This window comes from Ctenopharyngodon idella, chromosome 17, assembly GCF_019924925.1.
Source record: "Ctenopharyngodon idella isolate HZGC_01 chromosome 17, HZGC01, whole genome shotgun sequence".
NCBI classification, from domain to species: domain Eukaryota; kingdom Metazoa; phylum Chordata; class Actinopteri; order Cypriniformes; family Xenocyprididae; genus Ctenopharyngodon; species Ctenopharyngodon idella.
The window spans coordinates 4809346-4836144 of NC_067236.1; the positions used below are offsets into that span (position 1 = coordinate 4809346).

At 38.4% G+C, this 26799-nt stretch overlaps 1 protein-coding gene and 1 long non-coding RNA gene across 7 annotated transcripts in view; both read right to left on the bottom strand.

Moving 5' to 3' along the window:
- Positions 1–26799, bottom strand: part of LOC127499214 (uncharacterized) — a 216726-nt gene that overhangs the window by 22109 nt on the left and 167818 nt on the right. The gene's annotated exons all lie outside the window — the stretch shown is intronic.
- The window catches only part of dlgap2a (discs, large (Drosophila) homolog-associated protein 2a), a 141049-nt gene that overhangs the window by 14925 nt on the left and 99325 nt on the right, over positions 1–26799 (bottom strand). For 4 of the 6 annotated variants that reach the window (XM_051869402.1, XM_051869401.1, XM_051869400.1 and 1 more), the window contains 5 exons: positions 23387–23580; positions 16751–16819; positions 16002–16161; positions 14981–15200; positions 6954–12689 (listed from right to left, as the gene is read on the bottom strand). In XM_051869402.1, the coding sequence (XP_051725362.1) occupies positions 10732–12689; positions 14981–15200; positions 16002–16161; positions 16751–16819; positions 23387–23580 (2601 nt within the window). In that variant the 3' untranslated portion in view covers positions 6954–10731. Of the gene's footprint in view, positions 1–2657; positions 2897–4346; positions 4500–6856; positions 6917–6953; positions 12690–14980; positions 15201–16001; positions 16162–16750; positions 16820–23386; positions 23581–26799 lie in introns of those variants that run through there. The other 2 variants (XM_051869405.1, XM_051869404.1) reach the window with 2 other exon arrangements.

A 26799-nucleotide genomic window follows, 5' to 3' on the forward strand; every position in this document is an offset into this window, starting at 1 on the left:
TATGAATTTTTTTCTTCTACTGAACACAAAAGAAGGTATTTTGAAGAATATGGGTAACCAAACAGTTGATGGGCCCTACTGACTTTCATAGTATGGAAAAAAAAAAATACTATGGAAGTCAGTGGAGCCTATCAACTGCTTGGTTACTGTCATTCTTCAAAATATATTCTTTTGTGTTCAGAAATCCATACAGGTTTGGAACAACTTGAGGGTGAGTAAATGATGCCAGAATTTTCATTTTTGGGTGAACTATCCCTTTAAGCAGACTAAATGATTGGAGAAGTCTCCAAACATAAACAGAGAGAAGTCTGTCTTTTCATTGGAAGATTGAAAAGTTTTGATGAATTCATTCATGGTCAAAAAAAAAAAAAAAAAAAAAAAATGCATGGAAGAATCCTTCAAAATAAGATCAATAATAGGTGTTAGTGAGGCCAGCAGGGGGAACTCACCCTGTGGTGGGTCCTAATGCCCCAATGTAGTGATGGGGACACTATACTTTAACAAACTCCATCCTTCGGAAGAGACATTAAACCGAGGTCCTGACTCGCTATGGTCATTAAAAATGGCACTTCTCATAAAGAGTAGGGGTGTAACCAAGGCGGCCTGGCCAAATTCCCTCCAATGGCCTTTATCAATCATGGCCTCCTTTGAATTGGCGTTATAACTCTCTCTCCTCTCCACCTATAGCTGGTGTGTAGTGAGCGCACTGGCACCGTTGTTCTGTTGCTGCTGTCACATTATCCAAGTAGATGTTGCACACTGGTGATGGTTGAGGAAACACACCCTCATTTGACTGTAAAACGCTTTGGGTGTACAGTAGTACATAGTAAAGCGCTATATACATATATATATATATATATATATATGCCTCATTCATTCATTCAATAGTCAACTAAAATTAGATGCCATTTTAGTCAGAATAAAACTCCCTAAAATGAATTAAATAGTGAACCACGAAATAGTGGATTATCATCAGAAGACTGGCGCGGGAAATGAGATTCAGTCAAGCAGGATAAAAATGAAGATGACAACTGACACAATCAAGAAGACGTCTGCTTGCTTTTCTCTTCCTGTAGATCTGACCATTTGCTTGACGCAATCCAACACAGCTCACAAGCTACAATCTCTCTGCATCGACCTAAAAGGATACACCATGACTTTCCCTTTTGCACAATCTGAAAAATAAGTTTATTGTGGCATTTCAGCATCAGTCTGTCATGCGTCATTCAGGTGGTCATACCCACGCCATTGGTTGATCAAATGGTGCTACGGCAAGTCGAAAGTGCCACAGAGACACAGTGTTTACAGACTAAATGGCTTACTTAGATTTGTCTCTGTACATTAAGTTGGAATGTCATATTACACCCATATGACATGACATGAAGTTTAAAGGAGCATGTTGACCAGTGTACTCCCAACATAACAAGGACTCAAGTTTAACACTGGGCAACTGCCATAAGAAACAGTTGTTCTCCAGAACTATGTGGGATATTCCTTGAATTAAGCTGCCAAAAAACAATGTGTATTTAATTGTTTTTGTAACGGATTTTGTTTCATTGAACAACAGAAACTGGCTCATCTTGTGCAGTGTGACAGAGAGTGACAGAGACCTGTGCTATTTGTCACTAACATGCAAGGAAAACAGCTAAATAATTGCAGTCTTGAGGCAAACATATTTTTTAATAAATTTAATAATGCAAAATTCTGTTTCATGGCCGGTAATAAATATTTATGGACTCAATTCACCACCATTGGCAGTTAATTGTGCTACCTCTGTGCATAACCTCTAGGGGGTAGTGTGGACAATGAATGGAAAACAGATGCACCAAAGGGCTGAGAGAGGCAAACCCATTTAACATTATTAGGACATGATCTCAACACAGATATTCACAAGGCAAAGACAGATAACTGCTGGCGAGAGACAGCAAGAGAAAGAGGGAGGGAGGACGAAAGTAGAGAGAGATGGGGAAATAGGGAGATTAAGGGAAGGAGAGAGAGGGAGAGCCCATTCAGTGAAGCCTGAGTTGAATGTTAATTAATGGATTGCGGTATGATGACTCACAGGAAGCTATTTTTAGCATGACAACACAGACTGGAGGTGTATGGGTTTGTATATACTTCTGTGTTTGGACTTCAAAATAACCTGTATTGCTTTGGTTAGGTAAGATTCACTTTGCATGAGTGCCTGTGGGTTGGATATATCATTAGTCAGCACTCTGTTCAAGAATATTTTGCTCACAACAGACAGGCGGGAGCTCAAAACAGCAGGGAGGTGGTAAGAAAAGGCAGGTTTCTATTCAAACCAGTTAAAATTGAAGTCACAGAACAGAAAGGCAAAAACAATCAAGTAAACAAACCAAAAATAATGACTCTTTGCAAACAGGTTTTCGCCACTGGTCAACCAAATCAACCAAAAGAAGATATTTTGAAAATGTCAATGGAATTCAATGTTGTTTTGGACTCAATTGACGATAAGTGTACTTTGAAACATTCTTTAAAATATCTTATTTTTGTGTTCCACAGAAGAAAGAATGTCATAGAGGTTTGGAATAACATGAGGGTGAGTAAATGATGACATCTTTACATTTTTAAATTTCTGGATGAACTATTCTTTCAAGTGGTGATGCAGGATCTTAGATTGAACTGTAGCACTTCACCTGTATTCCTATTGAAGACCTTGGTGTTTTTAGGTACTCTTCCGCCTTGGACACCAGCACAGCTTTATCACAGGTCATTACTGAGCTGTGGCTGTCTGTGGAGGGATGTCTCTTTCCTGCCATCGCCATGGCAGCCGCTTCCATGGCAATAGTGACGGCCTTGGCGCTGTCCAGACTGTCAGTAGAGTTATAAAGGGCTCGACCCAAACTCAGACTCAACCCATCAGAACCCCAAATGCCTGTGGGATAAGAATAAAGAGAAGGCTGTGTCATTTTGAGGACAAATATAGAGTGAGGTTGTGAATGATGCAATGTTCAGATTTAAAGGAATATTTGTGGGTAAAAAAAAAGATTTTAAAAAAGCTACATTTATTGCATATTAACATGATTTTAGTATGAAGGAAATCGCTTACTAGCCTTTGCTGTGCAAAGTTACAATCAATTTACATTCATTACACCACAAATGCTGTCGATTGAGCTTAACTTGTATTAAACCTGAATGTTTCCTCATTGTTCCCATAGTCAGAAGTATGGTAAACGCATGTATTGTTTAGTTTATGCAGTGTTGTCATCAGTGTTGGAGGTAACACATTACAAGTAACTTATCAGATTACTTTTTCAAGTAACTAGTAAAGTAATGCATTACTTTTTGATTTTACAACAAAACATCTAAGTTACTTTTTCAAATTCAAGTTATTTTTTCACATTTACTGACTGATAGCTCTCCTGTCCCCATGTTGAGAGAAATAAAGTACAGAGGTTTTGTTTGCGCTGTGTGAACATCATGGTTATTGTAGTTCTAGACTAAATATGAACATGCATTTACTCATCTCACTTTCAGTATTCCTCAAATTGAATAAAAACAGTGAAATGCAATCTCAGAATTTTACACAAACCTGTAATAATTAACTATATTAAACTACACAAATATACTTTATCTATTTAGTCTCACTTTATCAACCAATGTCTTTGCTGCTGACCTTCAATGATCTAATTCAACCATACTAATAAGCGAAAATTACTTTAGATTAGATTTAGAAATAAGAGGGTTGAACTTTTTTCTCCTGTATCCTGTTCTTCATTAATCTAGAATGGCAGCACAGCTGAAAGGTTTGTTTGAGCTGCGCCCTCTACTGTACAGCCGTAAATATGCATTTCCTTCAGGCTTATTCATTTCACTTTTGGTGTGAAAGGACCTTAACATTTGCCAAAAATAGAAAGTTTTTTTTTGTTATTAAAAAACAAACAAGCATGCCCAGCCCAGGTGAGAAAAAATAATGCAAAAGTAACGTAACGCATTACTTTTCATAAAAAGTAACTAAGTAACGGAACTAGTTACTTTTTTTTTAGGGAGTAACGCAATATTGTGATGCATTACTTTTAAAAGTAACTTCCCCCAACATTGGTTGTTATTGTCAACTAAAACTAAAACTATTAAAAAATTGTATTTGGGTAACTGAAATAAAGCTAAATAAAATATTAGGTGAAAAACAAACTTAAAAAACATAATAGAAATGCTGCCTTGGCAACAAATTAAAATAAATTTATAAATTAAATAAATTTAAAAATAATTAAAGCTTTATAAGAAATATTTATAGAAAAATAGAAAAAAAATTACTAAAAATTAAAATTCTGAAAAAAAAAAAAAAAAAAAAAAAAGTCAATAAATAATACTAGAATAACACTGACCACCTCTGGCCAGCTGTCCCTCGTGGTAGGCATCCTGCGTGGACTCTGTGCTGCTCTGCGCTGTGATGGAGATGAGGGGCTTGGAGGTGGAACGAGGGGGCACGGGTGGAGGCGTCCTCTTATAGGTGGGTGTACTGGGTGTGTAGGTGACCGCTGTTAAGAGGGAGAGGTTTAAAGTCAAATATCTCCTGTACATCAACCAAATATTACCAAATATTCAAGATCGGAGGCAGACCAAATGTAAAACATTAAGAAATGGCCAAGACCACCATATTAATCAGCCACTATTCTGAATGTTGAACATATTGTAGTGCAAAACACTGATTACCCATTCAAAATGAAGAAAATGTGTCATAAATAACCCTGCTGACTTAATTATAGCAAGTTACATACTGTATACATAATCATAACACAAACTCTCTCTCCATTAATAAGAGAGAAAAACAGTGAGAAATAGCACTCTGATGTTCTTGTAAACAGACAGTGAATCCTGCCATGCGTTCTAATGAGCAAAAGGTTATCCACAAATCTTTTTTTGCTCTAATCCACACAGCTGGACCAGGCAGATAAATGGATCTTTGATTTGGATGGGTCCTCTAATTGAGTGTACGTTTTTAGAGTTTGTAGGAGAGAATGAAATAGCGTTCTTTTCTTTTCTTTTCGGAAAGGAATTAATTAGACATTAATCAAAAGTGACAGAAAAGACATTTAAAATGTATTCAAAGAATCCTAAAAAAAATTTTTTTATTAAACCCTGCTAAACCACCTCTCATCACATCAGCCAGCTTTAAAACCTCACAGAAAGGTCATGTGAACAACTGACTCAGAAAGACTGATTGAACGAAAGAGAGATAAAGAGAGATTAAAAGAGAAAGATGGATCGTAACAAAGAGGTGAGGGGAATAGTTTGAAGGGCCGAGAATGAATGAGAAAGGAGGAGAAGGAGCGAGCAGAGTGATTCAGCATTGGTACAAAAATAGATGTTACAGCCAAACAAATATTGCAACAGGGACTCGTAACTCTCTCTGCTGCCTGTTTTATCAAATGAGCTAAGAGTGATGACACCGTGCTTTCATCGTTACAAAGAGAAAGGAAGTGAGGAGGGGGAAATTGTTTGTGAGAGTGCTTCACAATGACTAAACTAGTGATTACAATGCTACAAAAGAACAGTGTTGGTGACACTCATCTTGTTTTAAGTTGACTGCACTCAAAGAATCATTAGACGGCTATAAATGGTGAAATATATGCTAGGGAAACAAGACCAATCACAATTCAGTATCTAAATAGATGTAACGAAATTAAACCAATCACAATTCAGTATGCAAATGCCACAGAAACATCACTGTCAGTTAGAATATGAATGCTGAACATTCTTATCAAAACAGGTCAAGAGTGCAACAGTCGGATCCCGGAAGTAAAAATCCCTTTATTTTTTTCGACAGGGGAATGAATTTTTACAGATAACTAAACCTTTAAAGAGGTTGTTAATCGACATTATATGCCTTTTTTTTTTTAAACCAACAGCCTGCATTATATCAACTTATTTTAAAAATAAATATATAGTTTAGTCATGAAACTCTTCGAGCAGCTGATTGGTTCACTTAAAGCTAATTGGTCATCCAATTGTTCTGTTTTGTTCTATCTACAGTACGTAAACTATTTATTCCTGACTTCGAATCGGATCAGTTCATTGCAGCGCACCATGGGATTTTGCTTGCCCTCCTCTTTCCCCAGCACCACCTGCCTAGATCTGCTCGGGGGGTTCTCCCTATGTTTCCTTGCAGCAGCCTAAATTCACTTCAATGTCTTCATGTGCATTTTAGATGTATTCTCACTCATCCAGCAGCAGAAGCATAGCAGATCTAGTCCGCCAAGACCAAACCTACGTGCATTCCATGTATATTAATAAATGCTGTTTAAATTCATTCTGAGAGTTGTCATGATTGAATTGTGTTTAGCAACAGGATTCCTGATGAGGTACTATTTTATGCATGAATCTGCAAGGAAATTCACTAGAAATTTTCCACCAGTCAGTGAACTGCGAAAAACAAATCTTGTCAAAATAATTCAAAATTCGTCAAAAGTCTCTCTACACTCCCAAACCACTTAAATATTTGTGTATACATGCATATTTTGCAATACACTTAATACATTTATTGTTTCAATATACATAATCAAATGTTTTTATATTTATCCAAGGTTTTATTTTGATTATGTCATTCACAATGCTTCTTAAGCATTCATAAATGTTTCCTTCATTAAAGATATATATTTTTTATTTACTTTCTTTGCTTCAAATTTAAGATTGTAATGCTGTGATTCACCTCTTAGCTGGTTAGTTTGCCTCATGGCTTATAACTCTTAAACAATGGCTGTTTTAAAATTCCAAATGGGATCAATAATATAAAGTATTTGATTATGCTGATGCAGGTACCTGAACATAAACCCTAGTTGAAGGATGAATATACTTATTTAAAGCTATAATGAAAAGATGAGTTGTTTGCCTTTACCTGGTGGCTGTTGTGAAGGACGGTCCACACTGCCTGAAGAAGGGAGATGGAACTGAATTCCTATAAGCAAACATACACAAACTTTTTGAAGCCAGACCACACTCACACACAGACAGACACATACATACATACATACAAACATACATACATACGTCATTCTGAGCTCAGTACACATACATCAAAACTGAATTTTGCATCATGGGATTTGATTTAAACAGAAGTAGTTTACAGTTAGAAAATTATTAACAAAACACCTGATGAAAAGTGATCATTCTTTTATATATATATAAAAAATTCTTCCACTGTGTATTTAAGACACCAGATACATCAGAAAAGAAAAATCCAAAACAAAAAAAAGAGTCACTTCAACCTAAACTAAATATCTGTTTTAGTCAGAAAGCTAACAATTTCAGAAATGAAATCATAACGCCAAAACTACATGCTGCAATCTCTTGAAAACTGCACATGAATTCAGTGCTGCTTCACAGAACCTTCTGATCACTTGTTTTTTTTTTGTAATGTCACAGTGAATTATTTGCGATGACATCTAAAGTGTTACTGCTTGTGGTAATTTGCTCAGCTATAAACTTGTCTACCTGTAGGGCCTTCATTGGGAAATTAATATTATTATTACAGCAGATCAGGCAGGATAATAAGGCTTACCAGTACCAGTAAAGAGAACTGAGCAGAGAGCTAACTGTAGCTGTACTGTAGCTTACAACATAGTGTTTAAAAACACTCCTAGTTCAGAGACCACCATGCATCGGTCTAAAACAGTTGAAGTTCTGATGTAAAAGTTCTTGTTTTATTATTTAATGAAATAAATAACATTCACTTAGTTACAGATCATCATGATTGCAGACATTTAAGATGATCTCAGAAAAACCAACAATCAGCTGACAGAAGTGAAGAAACACAGAGATAAAGAGGCTCATTTTCACATGGTTTTTCAGGCTTCAGATCTCTGTGGTAAATATTCGAAAACTTTACAGTCAAAATGGTTTCATTCTGAAGTTTTTAAGCCATTAAGAAAAAGAAAAAGAAAAAAAAATCACAGTGGCACAACAATATTGAGGCTGGGTGGTTAAACGCCCACATTCATGAGCCAGACAAGGCACACAATGCACAAGCAGCCAATGAAATGTGCAGTACCAAGAAAAACCCCTCCCCCCAAAGAAACACTGCTTTTACTACACTTAAATGACCCATAAGGCTATGTTAGGTATTTCCTGCCCACTGAAAAGACTTGCAATGACTTAATATAGCGGGGATGGGACCAATGAGCATCTTAATGTTTTTATTTGTTTTGCTACAGTCAGTTTTGTCCTGCACTTTAAGCACCTGTGGATCTGTTCTAGATATGTACGTAAAACCCACTTTTATTACTCAAGAAATAGCTCTCCAGCACAGCAGAGGGCAATGTGTGGACAATGTTTTAAAATAAGGCCTGAGAGCTCTGTTATGAATAAAGGAAGACCTGTTAGCGATGGCTAAATCCCAATGCGCATGCTAGTTGAACTATATAGTATATGATATATAAGCATTAGTGTCCCCCGAATCACAAAATTGCATACTATTTCTAGTGAATGTTCAAAATATGCATCTGTCTGTGCTTTATAGGTTAATGTTTCCCACAAACTCTTGCGCTACACAAGGAAATCGTGGTCGCCATTTGTAATGACTCTTTGATGCTGTATTAAGACCATTTTATAACCATACTGGACATATATAGTTGTGGTATGCGAACTGGGAATTAGCCAAGATTTCCATTCTAACATTGAATATTTACAGATTAAAGATATGTTGCCATGGTTTAATTTGTAGGGAAACACATTTAAAGTCTTTATAAGCTTTAAAAACCATCCAATATTTGCATTGTTCTCAAAACTCACTGTGAATGTCTGTCAGTTGGCTGACTGACTAACAAAAAAGCAGAGAGCCCTGAAAGTCCAGGATTTAAATAAATAAATAAACACGCAAATAAATCGAAACATAATTAGATGCATTAGCTACGACCACTTGATTAAAAATACATTCACTACTACTAATAACGTAAAACTGCAATCTCCACTACATTAACTACTTCAGTTTTAGTATGACTTTGTCATACTAATTAGTTGTAAACTGTTGCTAATAATTAGAATGCTAATAATTCATCACTGTATCTGGTTTCAAAATTCCCTCTGATTGTCAGATACAAGGTCATTGCATTGCATTTGTCCATAACAAACCAAATCTTAACTTTAGAGATAGCCAGAGTGTTTTCTTTAGTACCCTGATATTCCCTCTTATACATGTACATAATGTTCATAATAATACATACAGACTGCTGATCTGACATCAATAGCTTCGGTCATCATATTGGCACAAATAAACTGGCATCTCATTTTAAAGATGGGGAGCTCTCATAACGGTTAATGAGAGCTGCGTGTGTAATGTTATTAATATTTGCAGGAACGATCACTGGATACAATAGGCTGTACATTTAAAATAATACAGGGAATCATTGGGGAATATATTATATGTGGAAATTAAGGATGCACAGTATTTTGTATCTAATTTATAATAATAGGTGTGGATTACAAGATTAGTATTGATTTGTAAGAACTGTGCATGATTAATTTTGTTTAAAAGGTTACAGCTAACTGTACAAGTGGTCAATCACCTCAAAGTGCATGTTTATACCAAAGTTCGTCATTCCTAATCCATATGCAGTTTTGTGGTCTGTAGATCTATATCCCATATTTAAATAAAATTTAAAACTACCCACATGCTCAGTGTATGTTCATGAAACCACAGCAGATTAACAGAGCTTCAAACCTCAGTAACCAAATTCTTTAAATGTGTCACCTTAAGAAATATCCATTTAATATTAATATCTGGTATATTTCCACATATGAATATGCCCAGAAAGAGAATCCAAAAATATCACATTCAACCTGTCCTATTTCCCATCAGATCATCAAGATTTGAGCAAAAAAAGAAAAAAAAAAAAAGGAAAAAAAAAAAAAAAAAGAAAGAGCAGTCACTTCACAGAGTTTCATAACATAGACGTTGTGTCTTCGAAAATTTCACAGTACTAATCTGTCCTCCACTTTTACAGTGAGACTTTGGCTCTGAAGACATTGAGTAAAATGGAATAAAGGATTCCATCATTCATACCAGAGAAACAACCATTACAATACATTCAGAGAAAAAAAGATTATCAAAATCCATAAAATGTATCCAAGCAATATGCAGTTGTTTCAGGTAGTCTTTGGCCGACATCCATTTCATACTTTGTCTTGTTCCATCTGAAAAAGGATTCTCCCTACCCCCCACCCTATCAGAGCATGACCAAGGAACAAATTTCTGGTTTATCCGGGACTAGTTTGTACAGAGATTTATTTTACAGTTTACTCTGTAATTTCTAAAGTTCATTGGAGAGAGTGTCTTGACTGGAAGTCTTCGTTCTCTGCCAAAAAACAATCACAGTATTTACTAAAATACATTTCAGTCTATGTAAAGCCAGAGAGTGTCCCTGGAGAGGAGTGAAGTTCAAGGTGACTCACCAGTTTTGCAGTGTAAATAGGTGCTAAATGTCTGAAGTACATTAATGCAGTGCCATTGCTGTCATCAGACTGCTTTTAGCTACAACCTTTGTCATAACCTCATCCATGCCTCAATTGTAACAATGTCTTATCCCTTCTATTTTTTCCCTTTTAACACTCTCTACTTCTCATTCTCTCTTATATAATCACACACACACACATTGGAGAAACACAAACATGTAAACATCTTGCTACATAACCTAACAGTCTTACATTCTGTCTGTAAATATTATATATGATTATCTATTGCACACCCCGTGTAGCTTCATGCACTTTTCGGAGAGCTCAGAGTGACAGTGACATATAAGACATCTCTGAATTGTTTGAGTATTTCTTGTGGTAAATTTCCATACTGGCACTCCGTGACATTGGCTGCCGTCCACGTGCTTTCCTCTGCCATCGAATCCACAGGAAATTCCTACCGGATGGTGAATGAGAAGGGCTGCTTATGGATGCTGTTCCCTTTGGTGACCCATTATCACTTGTTTCGCTCTTAGATACATCTAAAGCTGACTGGAGCTCCAACAGGGATAAATTGAAGGGGTGCACAGTCGCTGGGTCTATGGTAGCAAGCCCAGGTGGATTCAACTCCTGTGACGTTGGTTCATCCATGCAAGTGACTTCAGGATCAAAGGTATCTGACTCAACTGAGCAGAGAACGGCAGAGTAGAGAGTCTCAGACTCCAGGGGAGCTGAGTCCACAGTGTCTGGCTGAATTGGGAAATATATCATCGGGTCAGGAGAATCTACATTTTGGTCATCTTCCTCTTCAGAGTAGGACTCCGGGACGTTCATGGCACCACCTTCTTCAGCAAAAACCATGAATGTTTCCTTTTTGGACCACAAAACAAGAGTCTGACTGTCTAGTTCATGTGCAGCTGGCTTTTGACAAGTAGGAAAATGAGGTTCAGGACTTGCTGGGTTTGATATGTCAGACTCTGTTCGGGATTCAGGCTCTGGAGTGGCAGGATGGAGATAAATGGTGTCCAGTAGTTCTGGAAGGGGTGGATCTTGTTCTGTAGACTCACGGGAATATTCATAGACAGTTTCTGGGGTTGGAGGGTTTGGCAGGGCTAGATCTACAGGACCTGGGCTTTGAGAGCCAGAAACATTGAGCTCAAGAGATTCTAAACTTGGCCATTTTAAGTCATGAAGATTCATAGAATCTGGGGTCATTGGACTCAGGACAACAGAGTCCAGCTCTAGCGATGTGAAGTCCATAGGTTCTTCGTCTGTACGACTCGACAATGGTTGCATGGATTCTAGAACTGACTGTTCCTGTGTAGATGTGCTACCAAGGTCCAGTGTATATGAACCAGGTTGTTCCGGAGATTCTCGAGAGGGCCGATCAAGAGATTCTTCGGGTGGAGTGCCAGTATCATCCGGATCCAGTTTAGGCCACTGCAAACTGGCCAGGTTCACTAGTTCTACATTTGTGAAGTCTAAAACAACAGATTCCACATGCTCAGAAGTTGATGACTTCGTAAAGCAATACGGTTCTACCTCTGGCACTGGTTCTGGGGGATCTGGAGGAGTCATGGAGTCCGAATCTAGATCAGGCCAACAAAGTGACGCCACATCAATAGGATCTGGAGGGGTAAGATTAGCAAAAGTAGGATCATCAATGTCTGCTAATTCAGAGTTGGGGTCAGTTTGAAAAAATGGCGAAGAGGCCGAGACCTGCAGGACATTTTTATCTGCAGGTTCTGAGGGAGACATGGATAAAACACTGGGATCAACTGGTGAGGGGCAGTTAACCGCTGCGTCTGCTGTGTTCTGTCGCACCAGTGTCTTGCTTCCTGCCTGGGTGCTGACAGACACTTGAGGAGCAGCTGTCGGGGTTTCCCTTACCCAGCTCGGTGACCAGGTGCTGTAATGTTGCGTGAAGGTGGAAAAGTTCCTGTTAAAGGCTCTGAGCTCTGTGCACAGATCCTTTCTGAGCTCAGCTAACTCCTTACGCATGGCTGACACATCTTCCCTCCACTGCTGGCTGATGGCCAGGGCCAGATCTGCCGTCTCCTGGACACTTGACTGAACAGGGCGCGGCCTGATGGGCACGCTCGTTTTCAGCGGGGGTAACGAGGGAGTCGTGGTGGGTGAGCTATTACCATAAAGGGTGCTGGATTCATCTCTTCTCCCGCGGAGGCCCGTATCCCCACAGGCCATGGAGGTTATGTCTGGCCCCTCGCTGAGTAAATTGTCCTCATTAAGCAAACCAGTGCCCTCCAGCACATCATTTCCCTCTGGAAGAAAAATATAAAAATGCCAGTGTATGTAATGTGCCCAGTGGTGAGGCCAGCTGGGGATTCGTGCTGTTTGCAGGCTCCATTTAGAGTTCAACCAAATATGTGTGAGCCAAAATAAGTTTCAGGCCAGATCATGGTTAAATCTTTTTTGTGTGAATGATGTTATCACACAGGTCAGATAAAAATCTTACCAGTGTGATGCAGGGATATGGGAATTAATTATTTATAAGTGAAAGATTCAGAGAAGTATGAACACAATTTAAATGGAAGGGCTTTGTAAAACTGTACAATTTGTTTTGAGTTTTGCTCAGTATGTAACAAACGCAATCCCAACTCCCTGTACTTTAGGTGACGGGAGCTAGTTATTGTTTTGAGTTATTGTGATCACGCTAGCAAACAGATCCCATTTTGACTCACAGCTTTTTTTCTCTGTTATTACTCTGCCTTCTCACTCCATCCTTTATTTGCATATTCATCTCTCAAAGCACAAAACAGAGAACTGAAGCCTGAGGACACCTGCAGGGGATAATAACAACGGCATCTCATAGAACATTATCAGGTCCCTCTGACAGAGCAGGTCTGTGCTTTGTGCCTTGAAAGGAGGCAATTGCGAGCAAAAGCTTTCAGTCTCTTTCTTTTGTGCGTGTGTGTCTCAGCAAAGCAGGTATGAACCCTATTGAACATGAGAGGTCCACTTTGACCTATCACTGACCAGGTCTTTACTGGGGGAATCACTGTCTTCAACCGGTACCTCGACACACAAACAGCCAAATTCAAACAAAAAAATTAGCTCATTGCTTTAGCAATGGTTTAACACATGCAATTTTTGTGATCAGTGATTGTATTCTTTGAAATATTCCTTGCCCAGTCACTGTTGCAAAACATATATGAGACTTACTATAATGGATTTAGTCAAATTAAGCTCAAAATCAAGTGTTTTTAAAGAGACTCCCTTTGTTAGAAAGCCAATATTGCTCGTTATACTGCAAGCATATTTCAGTGAGAAGGCAGTGCAAAAAAACGCCAGAGCATATTAACTGTATATTCTCTGTCTAAATTGTCCAGGGATTGGACTTTGATGCTCTTAATTATATTTATTTAGGCGGCTTGTTTCACCTCTGACCCTTAAACCATCTGAAAACTCAAACGCTCAAGCACGGCTTCAGTTGCGGACCCTGTGGGAGAGAGAACTCAAAACTGATGCGTTTAAAACCAGCTTCCACAGCCGGAAGAGACAGTAAGAGAGAGGAAGAGAGAGTGAGAGAGGTAGAGACTAGGAGATGTGCGAGAGTGAGAAACAGAATGCCCACAGAGTGACAATCATCCGACTGAGAAACATTTTGGGATCGCAATACACACCACCTTGTGTCTCCATCATTGCTTTTCACCCCCTCCCTGTCTGTTAGCCAAGAGTCAACTGAGGCAGAAAATAGGACAAGGTAGAGATCCAAATTGAAAATCTTGAGAGACAAAACACACAGTGGAAGAATAAAAAAGGTCATATCTTAATTTGGACACAATATTACAAAAAAGGAAAAAAAAAAGGAAAAAATTGGATGTTTCACTTTTCACCATTTTATTTTTTGCCACAATATTTGGGGATTGAATTCAATAGGGTTCATATTCTTATGCTCTGAGGCACACCAGCACTTACCTCTGGGTTATGAAGCCGTACACAAAACAATCACTCCGCTGTAAGCAGTTCACATGCATGCATGCCATGCTACATGTAATATGATGCATTCATTCAGACATAATCATTTAGATGAACAGCTTTTCCACTGAATCTAACTGAGAAACGCTATACTCTTCAATTCTTTCACAGGATTCAGCATTTCGCTCTTAATAATTAAGTCATGCACATTTCAAATTCATGAAATTCATAAAATTATGTAATCACTGAGCTAAGCGCTCTTGTTTTTAAACTGACATTTTCTTAATTAAAATGCTCATTCATCGGTTTGAAGGTTACAATTGTATTACCAGAAACTGTATTCATTAAAACTGACTCAGGTATGCCGTAAAGCTTTTAAGTTTAGAATCAGACTATGTAAAATGTAGTTACTGTAGGTCAATGTAGTTAAAATGTAGGTTAAATTGTAAATAGCCAAAAAAGTCCATTGTAATATATACATATATGTATATATAACTGACAGCTTTTGAACTATTTTTGGCTTGGTAAAGGCAAACCTAAGTCACTGAATACAGTAAGTAAGTTATCTGGAATACTGCCACTGCCACAACTCCTGCTTTGACACAAACACAAGCCACAGACACAGTCCACTTACCTGTGGTGGACCTGATGGTGGAGGTGACAGTTGATGATGTCATAGAGGGGACGCAGTCGTCATCCTGTGAGAATCCAGCCTGGATGGCTCGCAGGTAACTGTGGCTGCGTGTCCTGAAGCAGCCTGGCAAGTCCAAAGCATCCATGGCCTGAGACTCCACCTCGCTGAACACAGATTCACACACCGACTCAAACTGCCCATTAACCTCGGTCTCGCTCACCTGCAGGAACAGAAAAACCGAGACAATATATCTCAGCATGTTTCTTCTAAGTAACCGTCCTCCCTTATTTTTTTCATCTGGCTGCTTTCTTCCATTTCAGGCTTTATTTGCTGTTAGGCCTATATCTCTCCCTCAGTCCCAGTGTTCAGTCTAATCTTATCTACACAGGACTGTACAGTACGTGAGATAAAAATTGCGATATTGCCGCGGCTTGAATCTCTGCAGATCAAACATTAAGTCTTCCTGCAGAAGTCGGAGGAAATGAAATGCTTTCTGTAAATCCTTCCCGTTCCTTAGCAATACCTGCTTAGATTGACTTGAAAAATCTGAGATGAGCATCTTTGCGATAAAGCGATATGTCTAGTCGAGCTGAACTTGTCTGATAGGATTCTTACTACCTATCAGATTCCCATTTAGCAATCTCTAAAATCCGAGATTGCCATCAAGTTCCATTGAAAGGGAATTATCCTCTAATGACCACAGCAAGCCACTGATGACGCTTAGAAAGAGTGCGAGCGTGTGTGCAAAATGGGGGTCCGAAGAAATAAAAACCATGTTGCAAGACCTCCAGACAAATCAATACAACCCCCATTACTTCACTTTAAGAGAGAGATTTAGATGTTAGAGGCTGATAAATCTGGCTATTTAGAAACAGACAAACACAATAACACTATATTGTATATAAATGGCAAAATGGGGCCTAAATCCTCTGTAAGTATTGTGTTATTCTGCACTGATGACGAGTGTGAAAAACCCAAGATTACCTTGAGCTTTGTGAAAACGAGCAGATGTGACTCTCACCTGGCTGACTTGGCTGACGCAGCTGGCCTGGCTCAGGGTGCTGACCGCTCTCATGTAGCTCTGGTTCCTGGAGCGGAACTTCGGCGAGTTGTAGTTCGGAGACGGTTCCAGTGTGATGCTGGGATGGATTTCCCTAGAGGTCTGAAGATGGTAGCTTTGACTATGCAGTGAAACATGCAGTGAAGATGACAATGAAAGGAAGAGAAGGTAATAAAAAAGAAAGTGAATTATATACAGTATCTATCTATCTATCTATCTATCTCATAACAACTAAGGATTACTACATAAAGGATCATGTAACATCTTTTACATTATTTATGTTTCCTTTACAGCCATCCTCTCTTTCTGATTTATCAATGCAACCTAAAAATGGAATTTCGATTGGCTGTGCTGAAGCATCCAATCAATGCTGGAAAATTAAGCACAATGCAAATTAGAAGCTACTTAACAAGCCACTGTACCTGTACGCTCAATACTACCAAGAAAAAAAACACCACAAAATATAAAGACAGAGGAAAGGAGGGGTCACTCATTCAAAATATCCCTGAGTTCATTTAATTTTTTTTGAGTTGTCTTTACTGAATAGATACTCTATAGAAACTCTATAGAACCTATTAAATGTAACATGGGGAGTGACTTGAAGTTTATGATAAGATCAGAAGATGACTTTTATTTTCTAAGCATGCACAAAGTCTACAATACCTTTACAAGTTTTGAGCAGCTAAGTGTGTGTGTCTGCTCATATTCACCTTAAATCTGCGGTGATATTGGTGAGGTATTTGACCATGTCTCGGCTTGACTTGTCCAGACGGTACGAGCTGTGAACAGAGGTGAGACGCTTTTTAGGGCTGAAAGAAAGATTGAATCAACCAACAAGTTGATTTTTGGAGAAAATCAAAATGGTGAAAATAAAAGTTAATAAAATAGTTTCAAACTCTGGTCGTGTCTGTTGAAGTTTGGGATTAGTTGAATAATCTTTCCCGCACAATTCACACTGCAGCTATTCCCCTCTAGGAATATAATCACACTTTCTCCCACTCTCTCTCAACTCCAATCTCCTGAGATCTGCAGAAATGTGCACACAAACACATTCCTGAATGCTCAGTGTAGATCGCGGTGACATTTCTGCTGTGAGATTCTGCTGGGCAAGTAAGAAACAGACCACACAAGCACAGCTCAAATGATTACCATTCAGCTATTGTTTAGTTGCTGGAGAGCCAACAGATAAAACCAAGGCTCATTCTAATCTGAGATTTTAGGAAGAAAACATGATTGGAGTGTTTGCCGATGAAGTTACAGAGCGAGAAGAGACCCTTCAGGATGCAGGGACAGATTTGATACTGCTTTTGGTGATTCTTGAGCTCTGAGCTCTAAAAATCAATACAATCAATGTGTCTCCCTCGGTTTGCACGGTGTGCATCCCTCTCTGCTGCTGCGAGGATGATTTCTAAGGCTCTGCCTCATGCTGTAACTACAACAGATTCTGAACCTCCACAGCTAAACTGCAGAGGGCAGATGTTCAGCATGTGTAAGCTCATCACTGCAGGGAGCTTCATTAGAGCTGTATCATGTATTAAGTTATTTTGAATCTTTTTAAAATAGTGAAGGAAAATGTGGGGCTTTATGATGCATTAATTTGCCAACACAAAGAACACAAAGGGGGTCATTAAATGAACTTTTCACAATGTTCCCAGCAGGTTGTTAAAAATCTAAGCATATTACAAATATACTGAGAGATTGCAACTAAAGCAGTTGTGAGTGGGTTGCACTCATGTCCTGGTGCCATTCAAATGTGTGGGTGGTCGACACTACTGCACTGTACAGTTTTGTATTGAACTGATGATCTTAAATAACACTGATTGGTGATGAGCCCTTCAGAAGGTCAGTGTATCTCATCATTTTCTTGAGCTGCTGTTGGCTGTGTGTCGTCAGCACTCTCTTACAGTCTTCCCATATTCTCTGAGGATTTCCATCAGCGGGTCTGGGCTACGCAGAGATAAATGATGCTGTCTTGAGTGATCAGCTTGCATGCCCTCTAAAAGCTTACCATGCTTTGATATGTTGTCACTGCGTTATGACACCCCCTGCCGTTCCAAGTCTGCACTGTTGCATCAGAATGTACCGCTGTTCTTTCCTTAGTAGAAAATATAGCATTTGTTCTGTTCCAAAACGTAGTGAGCCAACCTCCAGCATTTTAACAAAGTTAAAGTTGTTCTAAAAAGATATTGCTACATTTTATCATTTTTAAAATTGAATAAAACAAAATTATAAATACAAATTTTATAATTAAAAACAAGGCTCCATCATGGCTCCAAAAATATAGAAATTCATTGACAGACTCTATATTTTTGGAGCCGTGGTGTGCCGATTTTATTTTATTGTTTTCTTTTTTAAGTTATTTTTGGTCAAGCACTCACTTTGAGCAATCATCTAGTGATGTGCATGCTTCTGTTTTTTGTTTGCTATAATTAAAAACATACAAGAGACAATATTGTTATGTTTAGTTTCATTGTGTTTTTGTTCATGTGTTTTGGTTTCCTGTATATCCTTTCTCTTTACCCTTGTTAGTTTCCTTGGTTTCTCATGAGTTAATAAATTATATTCACCTGTGGTCTAATTGTTTCTCCTGAGATTCTCCTACATATTTCTGTTGTTGGATTAAAAGCGATTTAGACTGAATTCTGGTGTTCTTTGTGTTGGCTTACCACCAGACCATTACAGAATCATGCATATGGGCGAACGCTGGAGGAATATGTGGAGGGCTTTACAACAAGTCGTGCTGGGGCAATGAGCCCCTGAAAGAGCTCTACTGGAAATCCTCGGCCGGATGCTGGGGTTAGGGAAGGTTAACTGTCCTTTTGCCAAGAACGACGCCACCATCATCTCCGACTCCCCAGGCACATCGCCAGCAGTCATCTCTCTGCCTGCTCCAGAAAAGAGCCGGCCTGGAGTGTCCCGGTAAAGCAAAGAGATCACCCGCAATGGATCCAGAGATGATGCCCGAGCCCGCCACGGACCACGAGCTTGAGCCCTCTCCATCCCTGGAGTTAGAGTCAGCCACAGAGTCCCCTCCGGAGCCAGAGCAGGTCGCCACACCCGTCCCAAGGCTGGAGCAGATCGCCAGATCCAGTAAGGAGTCAAGTCTGGTAAGACGGTACTCCGTTGTGCCAATAAGGAGCGCTAGCTCGTCAATTTCACCACGGATTGTCATCATCCTCACCGCTGACTAATTCCATGGACTTACCTGATGTCTCATAGTTCTTTGGCTCCTCCCTCACCGCTGACTACAACCAGCTTTTCAGCGCTGCTTTGGACCACTTCACCACCAGCTCGACGTTGTGAGGTCGATCTCCTGGCTGCACCTCGGGCCTCCAGACCCATGTCTCCACCTCGCCCTGTCAGCCCTTTGGCTCAGCGCTTCCTCAGCTCTACCGTGGTCCGCCATAAGTAAGGCTCCTCCAGGTTCCCTCATCTCTCTGGCTCCTCCTTGGTCGCTCATCACCTTGGTTTTGCAGTAGAATTCCGGGCCTCCGGCTGCGTCTTGATTCCCTTGTTATCTCTGTTTATAAGTAATCCCTGTTTTGTTCAGTTCTTTATTGGTGATTGTTGACATTATATGTGGAAAGAGTTTAAGTTTGTCCTGAGATTCTTCTATGTATTTCTGCTCTGTTCTGAATTCTGGTGTTCTTCGTTTTGGCTTACCACCAGATCGTTACAATTGGGAAAATATTTAAATATATTTCTGTCGTGACAACTCTCGGAGTGTTTGGCATGGTAATGGGTATGACAATGTTGATATGTTTGGTCTTGGCGGAATAGATCTGCTACGCTGCTGCTGCTTTTATTGCTGCTGCTGCTGCTGCAGAGCAAGTACGGGACTTGCTACTGCCAATACATACACGACATATATATATATATATATATATATATATTAGTGAAAGAAGTCTCTTATTGATCAAAAATAGAAAAACAGAAATGAATATGAAACATTATTATAATTTAAAATAACCGGTGTGTATTTTAAAATATTTTTGAAAGTAATTTGTCCCTGTGATGGCGAAGCTGTGTTTTCAGCAGTGGGCAATGTAATGTGTCCTTGTTAAATAAAACTATTAATTTCTTTAGGTGCAGGTTTTTGAAACATTGAGACATTTGCTGTGTAAGCTTAAGTGGCAGACTTGTTGCCTTGCTGCCTTATCAGGGAATGACTTTGTAAGCAGCGTTTGAGCATGAAGAAACCACACAAAACTGATTTCAGACAGACTTCTGCGGCAGCGTAATGATCTACAACAAAATAATGAGAGCTTTGGTTATAAGCAAATATTTAATTACTAAAACAGTGATTTCTCACTAGTGGAAAAAATAGGTAAAAAAAAAACATTTACACACAAACTGACCACCAACAGCAATTTTCAGATGCCAAATTTATATTTTAGCTCAATTGTCACGGAATGGAATGAACAGGATTGTGGGATATCAAGGGCAGTAAATGATTCATCCATGTTGTTTTCAAAAATCCATTAGATAAAGGTATCTCAGCAGACAGGATACTCTGTGTAGAACTATTTTATTCGGAAATGCCTTGTTGCCTTCCTATCTCTGTATGCTGCCTGCTTTTGGACGCAGCCATTGTTTCTTCAGAGTATCAGTAATCTACAATCAGTAAGGGCAATCAGAAATGCTTAAGCATGCATCACATAAGATGGAAGATCAACAAGAGGATATTTAGGCAGACTGCTGGCCTACAACATAATCCTGCACATGTTGTTTGGAGCTGATCAGATGGCCTGTTTGAATCTTAAGCTTGTCTTCTCAAGTCTGATTTTCATAACGAAAAGCAACAGTGGGTGACTAATTTCCTGTAGATTCAATAGCTTGGTTTGGATAGACAAAAAGTGCCAGAACATGACCCAACATTTAGTTTGGATTGTGTGCAGAATCATCTCTAGAGTGACCATATTCATTTTCCAAAAGAGTGAGAATTACATGCTAGCATGCTAACAGATTAAACTAATCTTGATAATTGAAACCCTAAAATAACTTATTGGAAGAGCAAAATAACATAATAATATAAATAATAAATGAAATAAAAAAATAGAAATGCTGTTTCCACAGCTATTAGATAAAGGTATACTATGTAACTTTTTTCTCTCCAAAATTAACAAAATTGAAATTAGTCAATACATTGTCTATCCTTTTTCCAAAACTTTTGGTTTTGTCTGACTGTACATTGACTCACTATAGTAAGTGTTTATTTATCTATTTTTTTGCAGGAAATTGTGTACATACATCCCTTTGCGTACATACGTCTACTTAGGTAGATACAATGAGCAAGAAAGTTTGACATGGAGCACGCTAAATTTCAAACCTCCGGGGAATCACCAATTTTTTAAAAAAAGAGGAGAGTCTGCTGGCAAAGAGATAATGTGACAGAGCTTGTCATAAAATGAGAATAAACACTGGTTTGAGTTTTTCAGAGATGGCGAGAATTGAGGGATTTAAAATGTTGTAAAAGCGATGTGGAGATAGAGTTTTTTATTACTCAACAGGTGAGTAAGGTACTGTATTTTATTGAACAAATAAATTGCCATATGTAGCTCTCTAACAGAGTTCACTGTAAAGCATTATCAATTGTGAAGGTATTTCATTTCATTATGGTTGTTGTAGTGCTGTGCTGAAATTTATTTTCAAGGAAGTACCGCATCTATTAATGGGTTTAGCTACAGTAACGTCTTCAGCTAGTCAATCTGAGATCCTTTCCATCTAAAGTGGTTATATCTCTGTTTTATGAGAAGTAGGATAACCATATTCATCCGCACAGTCAGAAGCACAAACAAAACAATGTTCTTCTGCAAAATGCATGCAGTTTTGTTTTTTAACCAATAGAGGGCTAAAAGTTACATAGAATCCCTTTAAAATAGTAATTTACTATCTTCTACAATCAGAATGCAGTTTGATTGGTGCAGGGTACACAAACAAGATTTGTTTAACAGGCAAAAGTAGTTCTTACTGCTCTTAAAGGTCACTGGCTTTCTGCTGTGCATGAAGAGAGCTTTACAGATAAGCATATTCTTCTTGGTAGAGATTACATTTCAACACCTTTAATCATGAATCACAGTCATACTTAAGACAGATTTTAACACTTTTTATACTTAGATCTAACCCATAAAAGTATTAATTTATGTCCTGCTTCTTTTCTTAAGATGGCAAAAAAAAAAAGCACTCTGGAGAATGAATGAGGTCTACTTTTTTAAAGGGGCTGTGAAATTCTCAAAAGCAGCCAGTGCTAATTGTTACCTGAATGTGATGCTAACTTGCACTATAGCTAGATATAATGGAGCACATCTTTATGTGGAATCCCTGCCGCCTTACAATCTTAATACTGTATAAATATACTTTTTCATAATACACAATGAATGCACTGTTCCATGCACCTACTCAGGGGAAGAGCTCATTTGATGTGCTACACTCTCTTTCATTAGATGTACTTTGAGAGAGGCAGTCTTGCCAAATCTATAACATCATGTTTCAGAGCTTTGCATAATGGAATACAGGCCCTGTAATACAGAGCAGAAAATAATCCTCACGTCTGGGGGAGAACAAAGGCACCAGGTGGTATTATGCGAGAGAGCGGGTGCAGTGTAACAGGAATATCCCAAAATTGAATGCTGTCTGAAAATGGAACAATATCTGGAATGTTTACAAAGACTAGGAGAAAATATTCAAAAGTTTAACTTCTTAGTGTGCTTGAAATTCATATAAGTGAAACAAAATGAACGTGACTTCTTTGTTGCAGATAATACTGAAAGTTTAGCCTATTTAAGATGTATATTTAGCATTCGGCATTCAAATTCAGTGCCCGACATGGCCAGCAGACTGTAGAAGGCTCTTGATTTAGTCAGAGATGTCTGACTCACAGTTGCTTTCTGTAATAAGACAGCATTGCTTTTTAATATGAAGACGCAGACACAGTGAGTTCAGTTGCACCAGGTGTCAACGTATACTAAATCACTTTCAGCAGCTCGTCTCTAAGATTATATGTGTGTTTGTCATGTTAATTGCCTCAATGTTTCACTCAAATGTACCGATATTGCTAAACGCCAGTTTCAAGTGGTAAACCAGGCTGTCCAATTTTCATACCCAGAGAGTCTATAATGTACAATCTGTGACTGCATATCTTTCATGATGGCTCATAAAAAACTGATTTGCATATTCAACAAAAAGGATCTCACATGTCGCAGAATGTGGGCCTCTGTGATTTTGGATAAATAACTGGTTAATGATTGCATGCCTGTTTTCTGCTTTATGATTTTGTGCATTAATCACTTTAATCTCTGATTAGATGGGGTTTTTAATGAGATTCATGGGCTGATCAAAGTTCCTACCTCTGGTCTGAAAGTTGTCTCTGCAGCACGGATTTGACGAGCGCATCGGGTCGCACACTTTTCTGTGGGGAGTTTTTAGGGCTGCCATCGGAGTCTCCGCTGTCCTGATCGCCCATGGCTTTAACATAACTGCTGCTCCGCATCCTTCTGCATGGGATCTCCTCATCTCTCCCTCCCCATTCATCCTGAGGGACCTGTACGTACACACATACTGTTTTCATATAACGGATATATAATTATAAGTTATTAAAGCATAGACACAACATCTGCCTCACATGCATATATATTGTCACAAAATACTGTATGTTTGATGGAAGAATAAGAGAGATAGAGTTATTAGCAAATCTGACATCTCCAGCAAACTGAATATAACATGTCAGATGCTTGCTTGTTTGTAAATCAAAAGGCAGCAGTTTCCATGACAAGGAAATACTTTGTTGTTCTATTAGCTTTTTTAAACATTACACACACAAATCTAATGTTTTTGCTGTGAAAACTGTTATATAAGTTAAAGGGTTAGCTCACCCAAAAATGAAAATTCTGTCATTAATTACTCACCCTCATGTTGTTCCAAATCCGTAACCCTTTTGTTCATCTTCGGAACAAAAATTAAGATATTTTTGATGAAATCCGAGAGCTTTCTGGCCTTCCATGTCAGTAAACACAGTGCAGCGCTTCCGGTTTCTACGTTAGAACGCTGGCTCATTATTGGCCGGCTCCTGCATCAGCATCACACACAATTGAAGAAATTGTCGAATAAAATCATTATTTTTGTTTGTTTTTGCGCACAAAAAGTATTCTCGTTGCTTCATAACAATAAGGTTGAACCACTGTAGTCACGTGGACTATATTATTGATGTCTTTAGTACCTTTCTGGGCCTTGAAAGTGGTAATAACATTGCAGTCTATTGGAGGCCATAAAGCTCATAGGTTTTCATCAAAAATATTTTAATTTGTGTTCCGTAGATGAACGAAGGTCTTATGGGTTTGGAACAACATGAGGGTGAGTAATTAATGACAGAATTTTAATTTTTGGGTGAACTAACCCTTTAAATAAACTGTTATAATTAACATACCCAGACAAGTAAACAATCTTTCCCTTCATTTACACAAACTGAAGTGTTGACAGCATTTGTCAAGTTCAACCATTCAACACTTGTTCACAAAGTTCTAGAAAAGTCGGTTTAGGATGTGACTGAGAGAAAAATAAAACTTAAAGTGAAAAGGGAGCATATTAAATATGTCAGTTTACTAAACAGCCAGCAAGACCAAGGAAATAAGAACAGCGAATGCAGTAAACGGCCGGATGCTCATTAAAACAGACTCCAACACAATTCATTGCCAACACCGCTGACATAGAGACATTGTCACGACTGTTATCCATCACCTATACCGGCTGACATTTACTTCTTGGCACTATCCCCAAGAACATCTTCACAGAACCCACTTATCACAGACTATCTTTACATGTGGACAGTGACTGAGTAATATTACCATTGTTGTCATGATCTTGTGTAATTAATGACTCTCTTCTTGTGAATGAACAATGTCTCATTGAGATCTGATAAGTGACTGACGGATCACATGACAGAAACAAGGCACTGACATATTTATGACGTGTCGTCCTTTCACACTAGCAGAGAACAATTTTGTCACCTAGCAACCGTCCTCATCCTCATAACCTTCAGAACACTACTTTACATTAGTACTCTGAAAAAACATCCTCTCAAAGCAATACATCTCTACATTTTTATAGGCCAAGAGATGAATACATTATAACACAGTGACAGAAGAACTCTACAATGCTCTAACAGGAATATTTTTTTACCCCTGTAAAAAACTCCTTTTCTTCAGCGGAACATAAAAAGAGGATTCTGAAGAACTGAGCTGGTCACTCTTTCCATGTAATTACATTGAATGGAGACTGGAGATCTCAAGCTTTCAAAAGGAACCCAAAATCACTTTAAAAGTGATCCACATGACATTCCATGTCTTCTAAAGTCATTTGATAGGTTTGCATAAAAAGCAACCTTAAATTTAATTTGCTTTTCAATGAAGATCTTCACACAATTTATTCTTTTTAATAAACTGGTTGATATACACTACTATTCAAAAGATTTAAAGTCCCCCTGTGGTGAAAATTAAGTTTTTGATGTTGTTTATATGTCTATGTGGTGTTTTTAATATGCTGTAAGACTAACCATGTGTAAATACATAAGTCAACACCACTGCTTTTCTCTTTAAAACTGCAGGTAATCTAAAGACAGTCTCAAAAACGTGGTTTAAAATAGTTGGAATAGCTCTGAAGCAGAGAGTCTCAAGAGAAGCCAGGTTATCCCGGTATATTTTTCTGTTGACATGAAAAAGTTGGGTAGATTTAGTAATATAGCGGGTGTATGATGTATATTACTATGTTATGATGAACTATATGCCTTTCTCCACTGACGTTTTGAGTTGTTCAAAGCATTTCTAAGAATACTGATTGTTATAAAGCAGCTGTCTGACTCTGACATGGCGAACAGGAACATTAGCAACACATTATTAGCTGTTTGATAATGTAGTCAAACAAAAGGCTAATCATATTAATTACCTTTATGTGTCCGACTTTGTAAAGAGCGATACCATTGTGCAGCCTTTACCTCGGTAAGTTGACCGAGTGGATCTCTGAGCTTGTGCGAGTGAGTGGAGGCGGGGCTAATTAGCATATTCATGGGTCTGCGTATACTAAATGAAGCACAGGTGTAGAGTTATATTCAAGCTATTTTAAGTCAGGAAGAATTTTTTTTCACAGGGAAAAACATGAAATATGTCATTTTGGTGAGGATAAAATTATTGACTACAGGGGGACCTTAAAAAAAATTTCAGCAAAAATGCATTAAATTGATCAAAAGTATGAGGTAAAGACATTTATAATGTTATTTAATTGGACATTTAATTGGTTTAATATTCTGTTAATTAGATACATTACTTCATAGACATCCTTCTCTGATATTCACATTGTGCTCTATGTTTGCTCTTTTGTCTGTGTTTCTTTGTCTGGACACACACAACACACGCTGTGTGGTATCGGTTTTTGGTATCGGAGCATTTTAATGAGTATGAGTACAAGTACACAAGCGCAGTAACGGGCCCAATTCCGATACTGGTATCGGTGCATCCCTGCTTTTAATATTATAAAAAACTTTGTAGTGTTTCAAGGTACACTATTATTAGTCAATGCAACACATTTCATTAAGGATTTGAACCAATTGAACCACGGTATATGGCATTTAAAATAAAACAGCTTGATTAACTCTCTGTCCTTTTAACAAAACCTTTTGTTTATCATCCAGCCTCTCATCCAGATCACAGGGGGCTCATTTCAATGGCCTTGTGGGTCTTTAGCATTCTGCACGAAGAATGATTCTGATCCA